Source organism: Gordionus sp. m RMFG-2023, chromosome 1, assembly GCF_954871325.1.
Source record: "Gordionus sp. m RMFG-2023 chromosome 1, tfGorSpeb1-WG-v2, whole genome shotgun sequence".
Lineage (NCBI taxonomy): Eukaryota > Metazoa > Nematomorpha > Gordioida > Chordodea > Parachordodidae > Gordionus > Gordionus sp. m RMFG-2023.
Window position 1 is genome coordinate 5,047,497 of NC_088775.1, and position 19,740 is coordinate 5,067,236.

Genomic DNA, 19,740 nt, shown 5'->3' on the forward strand with positions numbered 1-19,740 from the left:
TCTGTTTCAAATGAAGAATTCTAAAGAGGACGTAATTGATTTATTATTAGCCAGTTTACAGAAAAACATTGAAAATCTAACTTTATCCCCTAATTACATTCCTAACCTTAATTATAAAAGTTGTATTTGTATTAATTCCATTCCAATAATTCCTCCAGCTGTAAGATAATTATATATTTTATCATATACATATTTTTTAGATGACTCTCATTAAACTCGATGAAATGAGATCCTTTAAAATAAAAGCTTCAAGCTTAGAAAAAAAGATGCATTCTCAAAAAACATCTCTTCTTTTGGATAAAATTCATTCCATAATTGATAAGGTTTTACTAATTTTAATATATTATTTTATAATTTTTATAGCTAGAACCTAATTTTGATGAAACATTTATTAATTCCACACATTTTGACAAATTAAATCAAGATGACACCTATATTGAAACAAAAACAAAAGAACATCTAAATCTTAATCAAACATTTAAAAACAATGAAAATCTATCAATTTCAGATCAAAGCAGAAATAAAGATCAAAATAGTCAGATGAATATACTTAAAAGACAAAATTTTGATTTTCTCTTGTTAGATGCAGTAAACATGGAAAATATTAAAACATCTGATAACAAAATTAATACCCTTTTTATCGACCAATTAAATTGTAATATTCCTTCTAACAAAATTATAGAAAAAATATCACCAAAATCTAAATCAATACAAAACTCTCTCAAACCAATTAAAACCACTATAAAATATTTGAATACTGAATCTGACAAGATAAACATGAGTAATCATGATAATGATCTTAATAATGGGGAGTCAATATGTGATGAAACCTTCACAAATTTATATAATGAAACTCAAGATAGTTCTCAATTATCTAACTACTTGGACATATCAACTTGGTCAAGTTCTAATGACCATATAGATAATAATCAAAAGAAGGATAAAAATTGGAACTCCAAGTTATTAGTTAAAAATCAAGGGGATACCCCTTCATCAAACATGGTAAGAAGTAGTTCTTACACATTGGACAAACCCTCACCTGTATTACTGGCACATCTTATAGACACAGCCGATATTCAGGCCAGGTGTCAGAAAGGGTCACAAATTTACCTAAATAAAGAAATAATACCCAACAAAAATCTTGAAAATAAAATAATTCACGATAAAGACAATTTTTTGAACCAAAATTTCTCCCAATCATTACATGATACCAACCAAAATGTAAACATGACAAAAAATAAAAAATTTGTTCACTGCAATGGCCATGTAGATTCATTCCTCTCAAGTAACAATATGAGAACATCTTCTCCCATCAACTCCTTACCTTCATCCGATGATAAATCTTATATCTCGACTGAAAAAAAAGTTTCCCCTTTTCTGATATACCTTATATTATTTAATAAATTTAGATAAATAATATAATATCATCAATTCTATCAATCATTTTTGTATTTTAGAACTATATTTCATCTAATCTTTCGGGGAACCTCCAAAATAAGGCGTCTCCCCTAATCGACTCCTCTGACATATACCCTGCCTCGCGTCTATCACGCTCACCTTCAACGAACATTGAGCGAATGAACCGCGAAAAATTGGAGAGAAAGGATTACGAAAAATCTTCGAAATTCGCCGATTCGAAATCTATATTAAACGCTTCCGAAATCATTACGGAAAACATGGGCAAACTAGAACACATGGCAAAATACCTTAATGGCTTGGACCCATCCCCCTTTCCGCTACTCGAAGAGCATTACGAGTCGAACGGCGCGAGTCCCGATTGCGGCTCTTTCAAAAATTTTGCCAAATACGAAATGCGCGATAACAAAAATGGAGAGCATTCTATCAACAACAGGGGGGACTCATACGAATCGGCTTCCCAAAACGACTGCAAAGAGACTAATGGTGGCTGTGAAATGAGAGTCAAGTTTTACCCAAGGAATCTTTGTGATTCTGGTTTAAAAAAAATAATTGATATTATCATAAATATATAAATATGTTGAAATTGAGTAAGATACAGTTAAGATATCTAAATTTAAGTTTAGGAGGGATCCGCTATTTGGCTATTAACATAAAATAAAGATCCTCAAATACAAATAAAGGAATAGATTTATATACCGAGAAATTATTTTCGCCACATCGCATCCAACATATTTAATTTTTCGCCAATGACGAAAGTTTCTTAAAGATGCAAATTCGTTATATATAAAAAAAACTTAGATTATATTTGAATTGAATACCGTTTAATAACCAAATCACAAAAATTAACGAAAAAAATGGCAAATTGTTTAGAATTAAATTAATGTAAGAAGAGGAAGGAAGTAAACAAATTTATTTTTTTTAAAATCTTTGTCCAAAATATCCAAAAATTTGATTCGCAAACTTTTGAGACTTTATCGAAAAAAGCCGAAATGTGCTCTTGTGCTCTTGTTTTAAAAAAAAATTATAAAAATGTTCAAAATATATATAGAAAATAATTTAACATTAAGAATTTTTTATATAACTTTTGAAAGTTTTAAAACTTTCAAATTTAAAAGATTTTGGACATAGTCTAAAGTAAATTAAATTTGTAATCCTTCATTTTTTTACCCTTTTTAAAATTATATATATATGTATCCTAACCCACACCTAGTTTGGGGTGATGGAACAAGCTGGCCCCAATTTAACAATTCGTCTCCGAGATACTCGTTGGGCATTTAATAACAGATTTCCCTTTTCATCAAACTGTAAATATTTCAGTTTGAAATTATTATAAAGATAATGTTGGCTTTAATAATAGATTTCCTTTTCATCAACTATAAATATTTTCAGTTTGAAATTATTATAACAGATAATTAAAGCTCTTCGAGTTATTTTTTGACAGAGCCCTGCAGAGATAACAATTGCCCGGCCAGACCCGGTTTGATAAGGCCCAGCCTGGATTAAATTTAAAAAAAAATTAGGTATAAAGACATCCGCCCTCAAACCCATTTGCTCCACTTTCGGCTGGATCCCTCCGTATTATTTATTTTTCTGTGGTTACTTTTATTTTGGTGTATATCTTTATATCACCTGCCGTTAAAGTTAGCAATTGGAAGCACTCAACATTATGGCAATGATTCTTGCTTTATAAATGCCCATGAGTGTAGCCCATTATAGTAGCCAGTATAAAGGAGAAAGTATATTGGTGAAATTTTAGCCGGCTTTACCATAAAAAAAGCCACTGGCAGCAATTATTCTGAAAGTCTTATCGTATGTTTAGTGCTTAATGGTGCAAATAATAATAATCCGTTTGATCAGACTATAAGAAAATAAATTAATAGCAAAATATTTCAAAAAAATTGGCATCTTACCAAAATGAAAAATATAATCTGATTTATACTAATATTTAATGCCTTTCTGAAACAGTGTTGTAAACAAAATGAAACTAATCTTTTGGAAACACTAATTCTGAAACTTACCCTGTATTCACAGTTAGTGCATTCGCGTTGGCATCATGCTAGAACGAAGAATATAAAAGTTCTAAATATCTGATTTGCGTTAATCTTTGGTTTACCTAACATGCTAATTCTTCAATCAATTTCGCTAGCCGCAAAAAAAAGATTACCCAAATTACCAGCCAAATAATTTTGACATCACTCCCTTAAACGTAAAGTCAGCCAAACTTAAGCGATAATTCTGAAATTTATATCAATAATTAGTGCGTAATTTAGTAAATTTTAGTTGCCTCAACCCGTTTGGTAGATGGTTTAAAAGGAAAAAAATATTGGCCAAAAATTTTTTTTCCAAAATTTGTCATCAATGTTAGGAACTTAGTACCTGGGTGAGCCAGTTATGTAATGCCTGATTAGTCCTTATTCTTCAATCAGTGTTTTTCTAGTGGATAAAAACCTGTTATAAGCGAAACAAAAATGGGGGCATGCCTTAGGCTGAGTCGAATATCGGATTTTTAAATTTCGATTCAAAAAATCAATATGCCCATTTTAAAAGAAGCTTAAAATTCCGGCCCAGGCCCACTGGGAAATATAATACAGGCTGATCTGGCTAACGGAGGTCTCCCCATCATTAACAGTGTCTAAATTTAAATATCAGAATAACATAATCATCCTACATACAATACGTAAAATCAAAAGTACCACCATAGGAAAATCAATTTATTTAAATTGTTGATCTCTCATCATTATTTTTTTGTTGACAAACTTTTATTATTATTTTTTATTATCGATCGAATAATGATCCTTATTCCGGTTCATCCTAATTTATATTCAATGAGGAAAACTTTCTTATAGGTTCCGGCGGAGTAAGGGAGGATCTCTGACAAATTTGCGGATAGTTAAAATGTTTTCCAATTTTTTTATTTTTCGATTTATTTTGCAGTTTGGAGCCCTCTCTCCTCCAGGTTCGAAACTTTGGTAAAAAATATCTACCTTACACCCCACCCCCTTTCCCGAATGAATATATTCATTATAAGCAATAAATTTAATAAATAAATGAAGTATATAATCTTTAAAAGAATATTTTTTAAACTAATTCATTCATCTTTTCCACCAAATTAATTTATCATCAATATCATCATTTAAAATAAATGTTTTTTTAAAAAAAATATTGATTGGGTGACCTTTATATCATAACGTTCGAACTTATTTTTGTATCTAATTTGTATCTATAAAAAGAAATGTAACGAGTAAGAGGAAAAACGCTTAAAACTTTACTGCAACTGGTATTAGTTAATAATTTTTTAAAAAAATAATTTATCATATAACTTTTCAAAAAAAAATTAAGGAAAAAACCGTTTTGCCCCAGGCTATTCAGTTTTTGAGCTAGTAATGTTAAAAACCCTATTAAAATTATAACCAAAATAACCATATGTAAGCCTAAAGATTTTGCTCGTAGCTGGCAGAAGTGCTTGGACGGAGATCTATTTGCCCAAATCTTGATGCTTACATAATATTATTTTGGCTAAAATCCGTAATCTGGCCGCTTTGAAAAATAGACCCATATCGAACTTTTTAACAACACTACTTTGAGCTATGGTGCCCCTATTCTGGTTAGTTTTCTGGGCACATTTTATCGGTTTATAAATGGCCTTCTTTTTAGGCTGCTTAGAGGAAGCTATTTAGAATACTAAACAGATGGTTGTTTTAAATAATACGAGCGTTATTTAAAAATAAAATGTAATCCTGCCCAAGGCCTCCTAAATGCGGCTAAGTCTCCTACTAAATGATGAGGGTGAATTGGGAAGGAAGGGGGTGCGCTCCCAAAGCTCGCCTTTATGGAAATCTTAGCAGCTCATAATATATCCTCGCCTCATCTTCCAGAACAGGGTGAAGGTTAGTAGGTGCAAAAGCATGGCTCGCCCACCCGTTTTGGGCATCTCAGCTTGTATCTATTCGAGCGTGACCTAATTGATGACAACACTTTTAAAAAAAACATAAGTTTAAGAGATAGCTATAAGATAGTAAAAATGTAAGAGAGTGGGGGAAGATAGACATTGTACAGTATTAAAGGAAAATAAATATAAAATAATATGTTTGTTTAATTTATAAAATCAATAAATATTAGAAAATAATTTCTTACATTTAGATTTTTTTAAGCATTTTATAGTGTCGAAAAGATAACACCATTTTTTTTTAAACAAAATAAAATCCATTCACATCGAAATAATTTATTTATATATAATATATATAAATTTTTTATATATCTTCGTTCATCGATGCATTGCACTGAGCAAAATGTGTAGTTGTTAAAATTAAATTAATTTTCGGATATTTTTATTTTCTTTCATGGTAGATTACATTTTTTTTTTAAAAGAAATATAAAAATATTTTAAATTTTATAATTCAATTAATATAAAGAAAGAAGTGATAACTAGTCAAAGAATAAAAGGAAGAAAGGAATAAATTATAATAAAAAAAATATTTTTTAAAAAAATTCAATAAATTAGATCTTAACTCTTCGACCCTCTCCTACAGAAAAAGCCTAAACGATTACGGCCAAAATATCGATGGGTATTCTTCTATTAACAACGATCAAAGATCCGTCGTTTCTAATACAGTTTCTCGCGAAGACGAGATTGTTCCAGCGCTCAGGAATCGAAGGAATTCTTTGAGAGTCAAACATTCTAGGAATTCTTACTACGTATGAAAATCAATATTTTTTTAAAAAATTTATTTTTAAACGAAGGCTAAAGCTGAATTTATAGTAAATACGCTATGTTTAAGCTGTGTTTATTTAAAGTTGTCGAAATCACAGCTGATTCTTCATATAGCGTTTATATTTCAGAAATATCATATACCTTTTATTTTATCGAATTCGTAATTATTTTTAAATTCTTATTGCATATTTTTTTATCACCGCATCGCAACATATGTTTCTCAAATTTTAGCGTTATCATCAAAACCTCCCATTCGTAGTTTGCGCGAATTCGTGGTGGATTATTCGAAATACGCTGCATTTTTTATTCGCCGCCGCGATTTCGCGCAAACTAAATGAGTGGACCACGAATTCGCGACAAAATAAGCCGTATTTTTATATACTTATATTTATAAATTATACCTATTTATTGGCTTAATTTTGTAAATAACGCACCGCTCTAACAAAAGTGGTGTTTTGTTTAAGGGGCACGGTTTTTATGTTGTCAAAATCACAGCTGATTCTTAACAGCGATAATTTTTGAAATATGTTTTTTTCAAATTTTATAGCGTTTTTGTCGCTTCGCTCGATATTTATAAATTATACCTATTTATTGGCCTGATTTTTAGTAAATAACGTAGTGTTAAATATTGCACTGCGTGAACAAAGCGCGTTTACTATAAATTAGGCGTAAATAATATACCATAGCTTATACAAATTAATCGAATACCTTAAAATATGGGGAAAATTATTTGGAAAGTAATTACAACGTGGTAAGCAGACGATAAATTATTTTTAAAATTATGGCAAATGCTTCGAAAGACCTAAATTTTTAGAATTTATTTTGATAAGCTCGATTTTTTGAACATTATACGCCTGACTATCGCGTATGTTATTACCCGAAATGACGAATTCAAAGGAGACATATTTTTTTTATAAGAACATTTTTACGTGTATTTAGTGAAAGTCAATCAAACCGATTCTGACCACTTCACATATCGATATAAAGTAGTCGGGACATGACCGATACTAATTTACTAGTTTCATAACTTTTTTTTTAAAAAAAAATTGAGTTATGGAGCAGTCTGAACCGGGGTGAGTAGACCTTAACAAGTTTTGTTTCTAGGTAAAAAGGGAGATTTATAATAGAAAATATTTGACGGGGCTAGATGGACCGGCCTTTAATGGAGATAATTTATACTTTCCCTCTCCCCATCTCCTTAATATAATTTTTTTATGGCTCCTCGTCATTTTTTAGATTTCAATAGTTTTTAATTTTGTCAAAAAAATTGTCATTTATTTATGGGATATGGATGAATAATATACTTAATTAAAATATAATTAAAACTAATAAGACAAGTTTTTCATTTTCGAGAAAAAAAATTAATAATTGTTATTTACTTAATATTAATAATCACATTTTCTTCACTCATCTCGTAAAAAAAAATATATATTCTTTTACCTTCATTTATATATTACTATTTTACATGTCAGGTTAATTATCATATTTTAATGTCATTTTTTTTATGTAAAAAAATTTCTTCATTTTACATCAATTTTTTTATTCCAACATTATATAAAAATATATTAAATTAAACAAGTTTATTTGTAACTAAGTAAAAATTAAGTGTCGTGGTCCTCAAGCCTAAAAGTATTATTTAAAATTGATTTTTAACTTTTTAAATAAAATAAGTGTCGTTCAACGGATCGATTTTTAAAAACCGGCTAACCAAATAACTGAGGAATAGTCCTCATTTCAAAAAATACGAAATCGAATATTTTGTTAACTCAATCGATTGATTTGATATAATTACGAATTATATAGATTATTTCGTATTTTGAAAGTCTTACATATATTTAAAGGAAGAATTAGAACGATTTGCGCTTTATCTTTTACACTTTTAATTAAGCATTTTCTCGTTAATAATAAAAAAAAATAAAATAGTTTTTTTTATTTGTTCATTGTTTTGTTTGACATCAACTCGACATATTGTAATAATTTCATAAAAATTTAATCTTTAGTGTATTCCATTCAATTCCATCACCTTTTTAATTTTTTAAATTTTTTTTTATTAATAAAAGTTTATATCGATTCAAAATCATTTACTACTTAATTATTATTATTATTTATTAGCTTTTTAAAAATAAAATAATTAATTACCATCATAGGTAAACTTTTGTAATGATTACTTTTTTTTTCCTTTCGTTAGATATTTTATATCGCATTTAAAAGTCTTGTAAAGTGACATGTTTTAAATTCGAGGATTATTGCTTCATTTCCCGGAATAAAAATAAATCTCTATAAACTCCGCCGGGAAAAAAAGTTCATTGATTTGAACGGCTATAACCAGTCGAGTGTGGAACGACTTAAAATCCGGTCCGGGTTTGGAGTGTAAAAAATAAAAAAAAACTTTATATTGTCTATCTACTCCTTTTTATTGTTCCTATGAGATTAGAGGGAGGATAAAGCGATTGATGATTTTTTTTGATTAAAATCAAATTTTTTTTGATAAAATAATATGATAACTTTGTACCATTATGGCCAGGAGGAAAATGGGCCCCGAAAGTTATTGATTGAAGATTCATTTCATTACATTATATCTGTTTTCCCGTGGAATTTTATGTAATTATTAATTGCCAATTAGTCAATACATATTTTTTTAATACTTTCTTTGAATATATAATTTATAAAAAAAATAAATAAGAATTTTAAATGTAAGCATAGGCTTGATTATATGTTAATTTAACTACAGTGTTGTGCAGATTTAATTCAAAACATTTCCAAATTTTTTTAAAAAATCGTTTTATAAATAAAATTATTTAACTTTGTAAAAAAATTGATAAGAATAACTATATTTGCAAGTCAAATAATTTTATTTTCAAATAAGTTTTCCAGCAAATCTGGTCAACACTGTAAATATTTATATAAACTACTGAGAATTAAAAATTAATATTTTTCATTTTTCAAACTTGCATGGATGTAGATGAGGAAAATTTTCTCTTGTTAATATCAAAAAATTTGAATATCAAATAATATAATTATAATAAAATAAGGGCAGACCTAAATAATTAATTATAAAAGACTTTTATAATCCCCTTTTCAAATGTAAAAACGTTAAAAATAATAGAAATTTATTGGGAGTAAAATTTAAAAAAAAATATATATTTTAATTTCAGGATATATATGTAATAATTTTTAATATTCATTATATTTAGCAACTTATACCTTTCAATTCGGAATTCTTATAGATCTGCGTAAAAATTCGGGCCGGACAGTAGTGTTGTTAAACGGCTCGTTTTGAGCCGATTTTTAAAAACGGCTAACTCAATATTTCATCCAGAATAGTATTACGCAAGTCTGAATATTTTGTTTGCAGAAGGAACAAAGGTTTGGAGATCTATTAGCGAGATCTCAAGGCTTAGGCAATATTTTTCTGGCTAAAATATTGAGTTAGCCGTTTTAAAAATCGGCTCAAAACGAGCCGTTTAACAACACTACCGGACAGGGCTAACAGACAAGGCGCCAATTTTTATAGATTAATCTCTATATTTTAATCAGATCTGGGCTGACAAATATAAAAAAAAAATTGTTTGGGATCGGGTTGGATTTGATTTAGATCCCAAATTTCCTTTTTCCTTTCATTTTTCATATAAATTTTGAAACAAGAATAACCTTGAATAAAAATATGATTTTTTCTTGTTTCCCATTATTTAGCCCCCACCGATTTTGTTTTGTTTTAATGTTACTTTTATATTAAATTTGTAATTATTTTTTGTCATACCTTAATAACCCTTTTATTGTATATATGTATTTTATTTTAAAGGATAAGAAAAAATTTATTATTTTTGTGAACATAAAAATTATTAAATTGTCGTTGATAAAAAAAAATTATGATAACACGATGCGATGATAGGTTATATATGTTATATATTTTTTTTACAATGATTAATTTGGATTTTTTTATTATTATTTCAGCGACCTTGTCATGTTTTTAAAATAATGATGGTGATTATAAATAATAATATAATTGGTTAAATTAAAATATATTTATATTTTATATGATTAAAATTTTTCGCCCATCTCTAAAATCTTATATTTTATTTTGTAGACCTGGGCCTGGCTAGTGTTTGTTTAAAAGCACTATTTTTTTAAACACGGCTTAACCCAAATATGTTAGCCAATAACTGGCCAGCTTAGAGATTTTGCTCGATGGATGGCAGAAAGATGTGAACTATTTATCAGAGACCTGCAGAGCTACCAGTTGCACTGCACTGATTTTTTTTCAAAAATTATTTTCGGCCATATTATATTTATTTTTGATTTTTATAGGCAATAGATTTCAAATATTTGGTTTTAGAATACACGGCCCGGCCCGGCCCGGATATTTTAAAAAAAAATATTATCAGGCCTGATACAAAAAAATTAAAATATGGCCCGGCCCATGTACCCGGGTTTAGGGCCAGGCCTGCAGATCTTTCTTATTTATTAACAAATAGGGCTTGCGAAATATTATTTTGGATAAAATCGTTAAAAATTGGCTCTGGCCTCAAATTTTATTATAGGTCACCGACTTTTATTGGAATTTTTTTCTTTCAAATTGGGAAAATATATATTTTACACATTTTAAAAGTAAAATTCCCGGAAAAATGATGTACTTATAATCAACGATCCCTCACTGGCTGAAAAGGACGTCGAAAATTCGTTTTTTTAACCATCCCTTCAAAATCTACATTTTGGCACACGGGATAAAAAGAAATATATTTAATGTAAATGTATTGTATAAGAGTAAAAATGTTTTTAAGTTTTTATTTTTACAATAACACTTGGCATACTTTAAGCGGTCCGATTAAGGCCGGACTTATGACAAACTGTCAGTTGGATTGAACTGTGTCCGGTTAATTTTTTAATATCCATCTTCATCCGGTCAAAACATTTTTTTGGATACACGTTTAGCTTACCAAATGCAAGTTGTACAGAAGATTTAGGTTATGTTCAAAACATAAAAAAATTTAAATTCCTAAAAACATGTCTAAAATAAATTTAACGGTTAAGGATTTTATTAAAATTATAAAATTTGCCAAAGTTTTGAAACTTTTAGATTTTTTTTAAAAAGTGATTTAGGACACAACCTTATTTATATATTTATAACTTACATTAATTTTTTTACACAATTTGTTTTTTTTGGATCGATAAACTTAACTTCCTTTTCAAAATATTTTGCTCAATATTTTATTGATACTAAATAAATTTGAGCAAGTTGCTTTTTTCTTACCAAGGCCTTTAAGATTTATGATATTTTTAAAAAGTGGATCATTCATTCATTCATTAAGTACGTAACCCGCCTGAAGGAGAACGCTCGTGAATTATGCGAGGCCCCTCCTCGCATACGTCGCTTGTTACCCAGATAAGAATATTAAAGGGGTAGGAACTAAAAAAATCCCTTCCTAGTGGATTAAATTTAATACTATATAGAATGTAGCAAATAAATGAATAAATACTTATCTTTTGAAATGGAATATTTGATAACCATATTAAATACGTAAACATTTCTTTTTGAAAAGCAGACGATATCGCTATCCATAAATGAGGGATAATTTACTTATATATTTTTAGTTTGAATTCCCAAAATATTAAAACTAAATTCCTAATCAAATTCGGGTTCATATATTTGATCAATCAATTTTGAGTAAATATTGTATACATGATCTTCTCACGCCTCAAGAAGAGACTAAAATATTAGAGGGGAGGGGGAGGCATTTCTTAGGCAGCAAACATATGTCATTTATATTTTTTAAAGTAGAGCTTAATTTTATTTTCACTTTTGGGAAAAAATGTAACTGCAACTAATTGTCATTTTGGAATTGTAACGACAAAAGTAACTAGTTACTTTTAATTTATTTTAATTCATTATCTTTATACGAAGATATTTATTTTAATGCCCCGTTTGCATCACGTGTTCCTTTAGAAATTTGGTTTTTGGAAAAGAACTAGCAACCCTCCCCCCCCCCTCTTATTTTTAGTAAATTTATATATATGTTAGCGTCAAAGTGTTATTTTTTCAACTTTAAATCATTTTTTTGAGAGTTTTTTTTTAAATTTAAAAAATCGGATATTAACCGGAAACGTATTCCAGCATGTTTAAAATACCTATCTTACTAATTGTAAATAATCTTGCCGTTAATCTTTAAATTCATTTATAATTTATATGAAGAGGAAAAGAAACGAATAATAATTATATTAAGTTCCAAAAGTTTATAGCGAAATTGTCTGAAATTTATAGGGTTAGGTATTCCAAATAGTGTTGTTAAACGGCCGGCTAACTCAATATTTTAGCCTGAAAAATATAGCATAAGCCTTGAGATTTCGATAATAGATGTCCAAACCTTTGTTCCTTCTACAAACAAAATCTTCAGGCTTGCGTTATATTATTCTGGATGAAATACTGAGTTAGCCGTTTTTTAAAAATCGGCTCAAAACGAGCCGTTTAACAACACTAAAATTTATAGGGTTAGGTAGTATTCCAAACATGATAGAATACATTTCCCGTAAAACCAGATTAAAAATAACACATTGCCGGAAAAATGCACATTGACGCTATAACATATATAAATTTATTAAGCCCAAATTTTCATGAAATATATTGATGCAAATAAATATTTAATTTCTTACAACAGTGAAAATAAATAATTAAAAATTTTTTTTTTAAAACTTTGATTTATCTATTTTATTTTCCAATAATCGCATAAATTTAAAAAAATAACATATATATATTAAAAAAAACATGAAAAATTTTTTTTTTTAAAAAAAAAGAAACATGTGACCCCAGAAGAGAGTAATGAATACTTAAGAAAGAAATTATGAGGGTAAAATAAAAGGATATAAATTAAAAATTATGGTTCTTGTATAATAAACACATTATTCAAATTTTAAAACCGGACAAAATCATCGCATAGATTGAAAGAAGAAAATATAAAGGAAGTATAATTTATGTAATCCGATCACCCACCTTGAGATCAACTCAAATTCCATATATTCTTTAATTTTCAGGTCTTTTCAGATCTGATGGGAAACGCCCAAGATAGGATTTCTCAAATTCCTTGGAAGAGTGATCGATTCCTGGTCTGGGATTACTCGTACATTTATCCATTGGCTCCCTCCAATTAAACTCCGAATATCATTGAGAAAAAGGGGCAATTAATAGCCAAATATTCAGAAATTTAGCAAAGAAAAACGCATTTATTCCGATAATTTCCACACCACCTTAATAACCTTTTGGGAAATCGCGTTATTATCCTTTTTTTTAAGAACTTGGTTCTCACAATCATAAATTTAACTGATAACTTCCGCCAAGGCTTCTTTCTTGAGGGAAAAATTTAGATATTTGCTATTAACAGAGCTAATTCCACTAGCTTCAGTTCGCGGAAGTTATCCGTAAATTTACGATTGTGAGAACCAAGATCCTTAAAAAAGGATAAAGTGCGATTACCATAGGTTGTTAAGGTGGCGGAAATTATCGGAATGAATGTGTGTTCTTGCTAAATTTCTGAATATTTGGCTATTAATTGCCACTTTTTCGCAATGATATTCGGAGTTTGATTGGAGGGAGTTACTCTTCCAAGGAATTTGAGAAATACTAACTGAACGTTTCCCAACAGATCTGAAAAAACCTGGATATTCAAGAATTAATGGATTTTGAGCTGATCTCAAAGAGGGTGATCGAATTATGTAAATTATATCTAACATTTCGACCTTTACAAGAACGACAATGAAGGCTATGTCTTCCATTACCCTTAACAGTTAAATTGCAACCGGAGCAAGGGTTGGGTTGGATTATTAAACGGTTTAAATCAATGGCGTGAGTTAACTCATGTTGGGTCATTTTTAATTGTAAATTAACCGATGGAATAACTTCGAAAAACTCATGACCAGATCTATTAAGCAGAGGAATAGAATAACGAACGGCCAGATAATTGCATTCTGGCAAGGAGGGATTCAACGCAGCTTGCAATTATAGGCCTATCGCAATTCTTCTACCTATTCGTTTCTGGAAGAGGGTGATCAGCAAAAAATCGCGATTTCCTATCGATAATAACACTATCAAATGAAGGATCAGGTTTTTATAAAATGGAAATTTACTATATTTTTCGTTGATAAACAACTGGATGCCAAAAGCGGCTAAGGCAAGATCGGAAGAAGATCTGATACTTAATCCACTATTCTTGATAGGGAAGCTTGAGTCCACGATAAATTTTTTTTTCATATAATTTTTAATTAAATTATACGATTATTGGAAATAAAATAAATAATTATAATTTATTATTATTAAGTGTGTTTCTCATATTAATTCCTTTGATTAAAGTTTGTAAATCGCCAAAATTATTTTGCACAATTTAAAGGGATCATATTATTTTTAAAAAATGAAATATTTGCATAAAGTAACTCAACGTAACCAGTTACTTTTCAAAAGTAACTTTTAACAACGATAGTCGGTATCCAGCTTATAACTCAATTATTTTAGGAGGGGGGGGGGTGGGGGGAGGAGACTTTACAATACATATAAAATTGATTCCTAGAAGTTTTTTAAAGAACGAGTTCTGGTACTGGAGCAGGACTCTTAGACCTCTCTCTGTTGTGACAGTTCTATATATTTAAAAGTTTTTCGTAATTTATTTTAAACAGAGCAACCATTCCAATAGTAGCAATAAGAGCCTAAACGTCGTGTCCTTAGAAGCGACAAAACTTGCCGCTTACGTGAAGGGATATTTGGTGAGGCGGCTTTACAAGACTAACAAGATTCAGCATTTAAAAACAACCATAAAAGTTTAGATTTAGTTCATTTATAAAAAAATTTTTTTTTATTTTTAAATTACGCTTTAATTTGTTTGAATAAATTAAAATTTAATCGTATTAAATTATTATAAATCTAACCGCAAATGTTTTAAATAATTTAATCTTTTTTTTGAATGAATTATTAATTTAATAAAAAATTAAAATAATATATATATTTTTTTAAAGGATACGCTAGATTGCTTGTATCAAATCAATATAGACAGGCAACACAAACATCGAAATGATTCGCATTCAACCGCCACTCACAACGGGGATTCTAACCATATGGGAAATGCGGAAGATCTTCAATCCTTTATGGATATGGATTTAGTGGAACGCCTCACAGCACAAGTATATTATAAGATTTTTTATTAAAAATCGTTTTTTTTTTAAATTTCGTAATATTTTATATTTCATAAGTTTATAAGTTAAAAATACATTTAAAATATTATATGTAAAAAGCCAAACCAACCGATGAAAATCATTTTTAAACACTGGGCTTGCGGGTTAAACTAGATTTTTAGATAAATGAATGGGCGGTTGGGTGAATTTAAAAACCGTGGGCGGGCGAGCTGTTTAAATTTTTTAAATAGTGGGTTAAAACTCGCCAATGGCAGGCCTATAATCTACACCTATCGTAGCTCCCGCACTGAGTTATAAAATAATAATTCTTGACTGGGCTAAAAAAAAATCTGTCCATGTTACCCCGCATTCACACTTAGCGCGCTCATCGTGAATGCAGAGTAAGAAGGTTAAAAGTCCAAGGCATCGAACTCGACGGAATTTTCAGTTTTAAAGTTTTGTATTCCAGTTCCATTTAAGAGATGTTTATAATCCTATTATTATTACAAGTTTATTGATGGATGGCAATTTGTTTTTTTTTAAAAATACAAAAAAAACTCAAAACAAATAAATTGTATTATATGATTTGTAAAAATTTTAACATTTTTATTATATTGTATATACAAATAATAAGATTAGATTTATAAAAAAATGTAAGATATAATTACCTTTTTCTATAATAATAAAATAATAATGCGATCATTTTTAGTCGCGTTGAAAATATTAGAAATATAATATGATGATGGAGGGGGTAATATTCGCTCAGCTGATTTTCTCGGAAACTTTCTAGAAGGTTATAACTTGTTAAACCCTCCCCCCTTCTCTTTATAAAGAATGGTATAACGGTAAAGATCTTACAGAATAGCGTTGGCTAAAAAAAAGGAATTAAAATATAACAGTTAATATTTGTTCGGGAGATCTGCAACAGCTTCTCTGAAGTAGGGAATCAGATTGAAGGGAGCCCTGAATAGAGATGTAAATTTTCCGGGAAAACTACTGTTAGAGGAAATTTTTTTGGAAAAAAAGGGGAAATTTTCTTTTTAAATTAACATATTAATTTAAACAAATATCATATTAATTTAAACAAATATCATATTAATTTCGATTATTTGGTTCGTTAAAGTTGCTTTTCCCCCCACGAATCGGAGATTTGTTCTTATAAAAACCGGTTACCTGACCTTACCAATTTTTTTTTTTTTAAATATTCCTATTTCGAGATTTTTTGGAATTATCAGTAAAAATTTATAAAGGTATTTTTTTACAGGCTTTTAATTCATAAAAACCAGGGATTTGAACCAGAACATGAATTTTGAATTCTATTTAGTGGAAATTTTGATAACAAGAACTTAATCGAAACCGATTTCCTAAGTGGGGTCCGGACACGCCTCAGGTCCATATTATTCCAGGGTTCGATGAGTTGTCCTTAAATCGGTCACTGTTTGGCCTGTGGTTTTAAAATGCCCAATCAAACAATTTTAAATCCGCGAACATGTTCGGGTTTACATAACTGATAAAAACTTTGCCTACTCAGGGATTGGGCCACGCAAATTTCAAAGAAGTAATCCTATTTTTTTATCTTCTAATTCTAGTGGAGTAGTTTTTTTTCTCCTTAAATGTTGATAACAATGTTTTTGGATTTTATAATAATGCTTTTTTGGTTTTTTTTTTGCTATTAAAAATTTGAAATAGAAATTTATCATTTAAAAGCAAATTAAGTCCATGAACTGCGCACCCTACGCTTTCTATATTTTTTCCTATTTCCTCAATTACTTTATTCATTAGATACATATTGGTCTCGCATGCATATTTGGTCGTCCCTGTTTCAATTGATTTATAGAATAATGCGGTTTGAGGTTGCTATGATAAAATTTATAATGCGTTCACCTCTTATATTTGTTCACCCATCACTAAATAAAGATCAAATCCATTTCATATTCATTGTTTAACAAATGTTTACTGAGTAAATATCTTGAAGGCAATATAAATGTAAGCTTTAACGATTGAAACTCTTTCTTACGATACACAAGTATTATTGAGTTACGGAAGATGGGGAATTTGAACATAAAGACGGCTGTTGCAAATGCAATGTCCCTATAGTTTACTTAGCTTTTCACATGATTCACTATCAATAAAAATGTTTTGTTTGCTCTGTAGTATATTATCCTTGGAAATAATTAACTGATGCACTAAAATTTATATTTTATCTCTATCTAGGCTAGTTAATTAATTTAGACGAGTATTTTTTTTTATTAAAATTTTAATATCCAAAATTGCAAATAAAGTAGAATAATAATTAATTTAGATTATTTAATTAAAAAGCTCATAAAAATTGGTAACGGGGAAACTAAAGGGGGAAATTTCTTTTGCGTTTCAATCCCTATCCTTGAATAATTTACTTCTTTTTCCTTTTATTAAACGTATTTCAAACTGAATTACGAATTTTTTTATTATTATTATTAGTTAGCGTGCGCTCTCGACGAAATACACGAAATTTTTTTCGAGTACCTACCCGCGCAGAAAATGAAGATCATCGAGTTGGATCGTTACGTCATCATCAACAAATTACAAAGAAGACAAGTATTTACTTTAAATTGTTATATATGTTTAGCGGCAATGTTGTTGTTATTTTTTTAAATTTAAAAATGTTATTTTAACCGGAAATGTAATTTCAGCATGTATAGAATACCTACCTTATGAATTGTAGAGAATTTTTTTTGTCAGTGACCTTTGAGTCATTTATAATTTATATATTAAAAAAAGAATCTATGAAAAAACTAATATAAATTATATTCAGTTCAAGCCAAAATTGCCCGATGCCGCTAACATTCATAATATTATATTTATAATATATGCCAAAAAAATCAAGTTTTTCTTGTGCCGGAAGGTAGCACCCATATAAATTTTTAAATTACTAATATGAAAGTTTGGAAACGAAATTAGAAACCTCCGGGGAACCGGGTCTAGTGCAGAATCTAGAACCTTTTGTTAATATTTATAGGAACCGATTCCAACAAGAGTTCAACGAGTACGTTGCGTTGCGTATTAAAGTTTTGAACCGGAACTCAGGAACTTCTACCAAGAAGGACGGGGGGTGGGGGTGGTTAACGAGTGATCTTCATTAAAATGGAAGGGGTGGGATGGGGTAGAAGCGTCATTAGGAAAAAAAAGGGTAGGGTGAGAATAACGTCGGTGTCTTAAATAGGGATGGATGTATAGGTGTTTGCCGAAACATTAAAAACAAAAATGTAAACCGGACGATTTCACAGTAATATTTTATACTCTGAAAACATTATATTATTAGGAATGTTTTAAAAAAAATTAAGGGTTTTTAAAACTTAATCCTTTTGTTAACGACCCAACAGGATGAAGAGCGAAAAAAATTGGCCTTAAAAAAGCAACTGCTAGAAGCGTCTTATCATCATCAACAACACCCTTCTCACTCGAACAACGGTAGTAAAAATAACAGCAATAAGTCGCTGAACGTCAACGCCAATTTTAACGGAAAATATACCGACCATTTCAGGAGGCATAATACTCTGCCCAAAAAATATAAGATACCTCCATCCTTCGGACTAAATTATGTGAATAGGTCATAATATATAATAATATGAAACCCTTGCATTTAAAAATCGTATTTTTTTTTGTTAAGTAAATTTTATATTATTTTTTTTTGTATAACAAATTTCCCTTCCCCTTTTAAATAGCTCAAAATATTTTGATTAATTTTTATATAAAAATTTAAATATTGCATTTTTGTAAGTAATAAAATATATAATTATATTTTTTAAATGAATGTTAATGTTTTTATTTAAATATTTACATGTATAAAATATTCGTGTCTTAAATAATTAAAATAGAGAATTTATGTTTTATTATTTAAAAAACTCTTTTTTTTGTCAATTTTTTCGCAGAATTTTGGTTTTATTTTTTTGCTATACAAATTTATTATTGTATATGTCATTTTTTTAATTTTTAGAGATGAGCATTCTTAAACGAATTTTTAATCTTCATTTTATTATTTTCGTATAATTCTTATTTTATTGTTTTTTCTTTCTTTTTTGATAATCCTATAAAACTTTATATCTCTCCATAATTTCAGTGAACACTTTATAATTAATTTTTAAAGGATTTATTTATTTAAAACCTAATAATAAAAAGATTTTATTATTTCCAATTTTTTTTTATTTTATTTCAAACGGATGGGATGGCATTTTTAAGTGATTTTGGCTGAATTTAAATTCGGTCTGGACACCATATTCATACGAGACGATACGGTATGATTTAATAGATTATCTAACTTATAAAATCCTTTTTAAATGAGATATGTGAGCCTCATTATGTTATTTTTTAAACTTTAAATCATTTTCTTAAACGCGTTTTTTTTTTAAATTTAAAAAAGAATCTGATTTTAACCGGTAATGTATTTCATCATGTTTTGAATACTTACCCTATGAATTTCA

General features: G+C 28.9%; 1 protein-coding gene across 2 annotated transcripts in view; it reads left to right on the forward strand.

Annotated features, from left to right (window-relative positions):
* Positions 1 to 19,740, forward strand: part of LOC135930062 (probable crossover junction endonuclease mus81) — a 24,210-nt gene continuing 4,470 nt past the window's right edge. Inside the window, exons 1-9 of one of the 2 annotated variants that reach the window (XM_065467084.1) lie at positions 1 to 160; positions 201 to 323; positions 364 to 1,365; positions 1,458 to 1,953; positions 5,921 to 6,114; positions 14,789 to 14,929; positions 15,125 to 15,289; positions 17,741 to 17,857; positions 18,643 to 19,004. In XM_065467084.1, coding sequence (XP_065323156.1) covers positions 11 to 160; positions 201 to 323; positions 364 to 1,365; positions 1,458 to 1,953; positions 5,921 to 6,114; positions 14,789 to 14,929; positions 15,125 to 15,289; positions 17,741 to 17,857; positions 18,643 to 18,876 — 2,622 coding nt within the window. In that variant the 5' untranslated portion in view covers positions 1 to 10 and the 3' untranslated portion in view covers positions 18,877 to 19,004. Of the gene's footprint in view, positions 161 to 200; positions 324 to 363; positions 1,366 to 1,457; positions 1,954 to 5,920; positions 6,115 to 14,788; positions 14,930 to 15,124; positions 15,290 to 17,740; positions 17,858 to 18,642; positions 19,005 to 19,740 lie in introns of those variants that run through there. The other variant, XM_065467563.1, reaches the window with a different exon arrangement.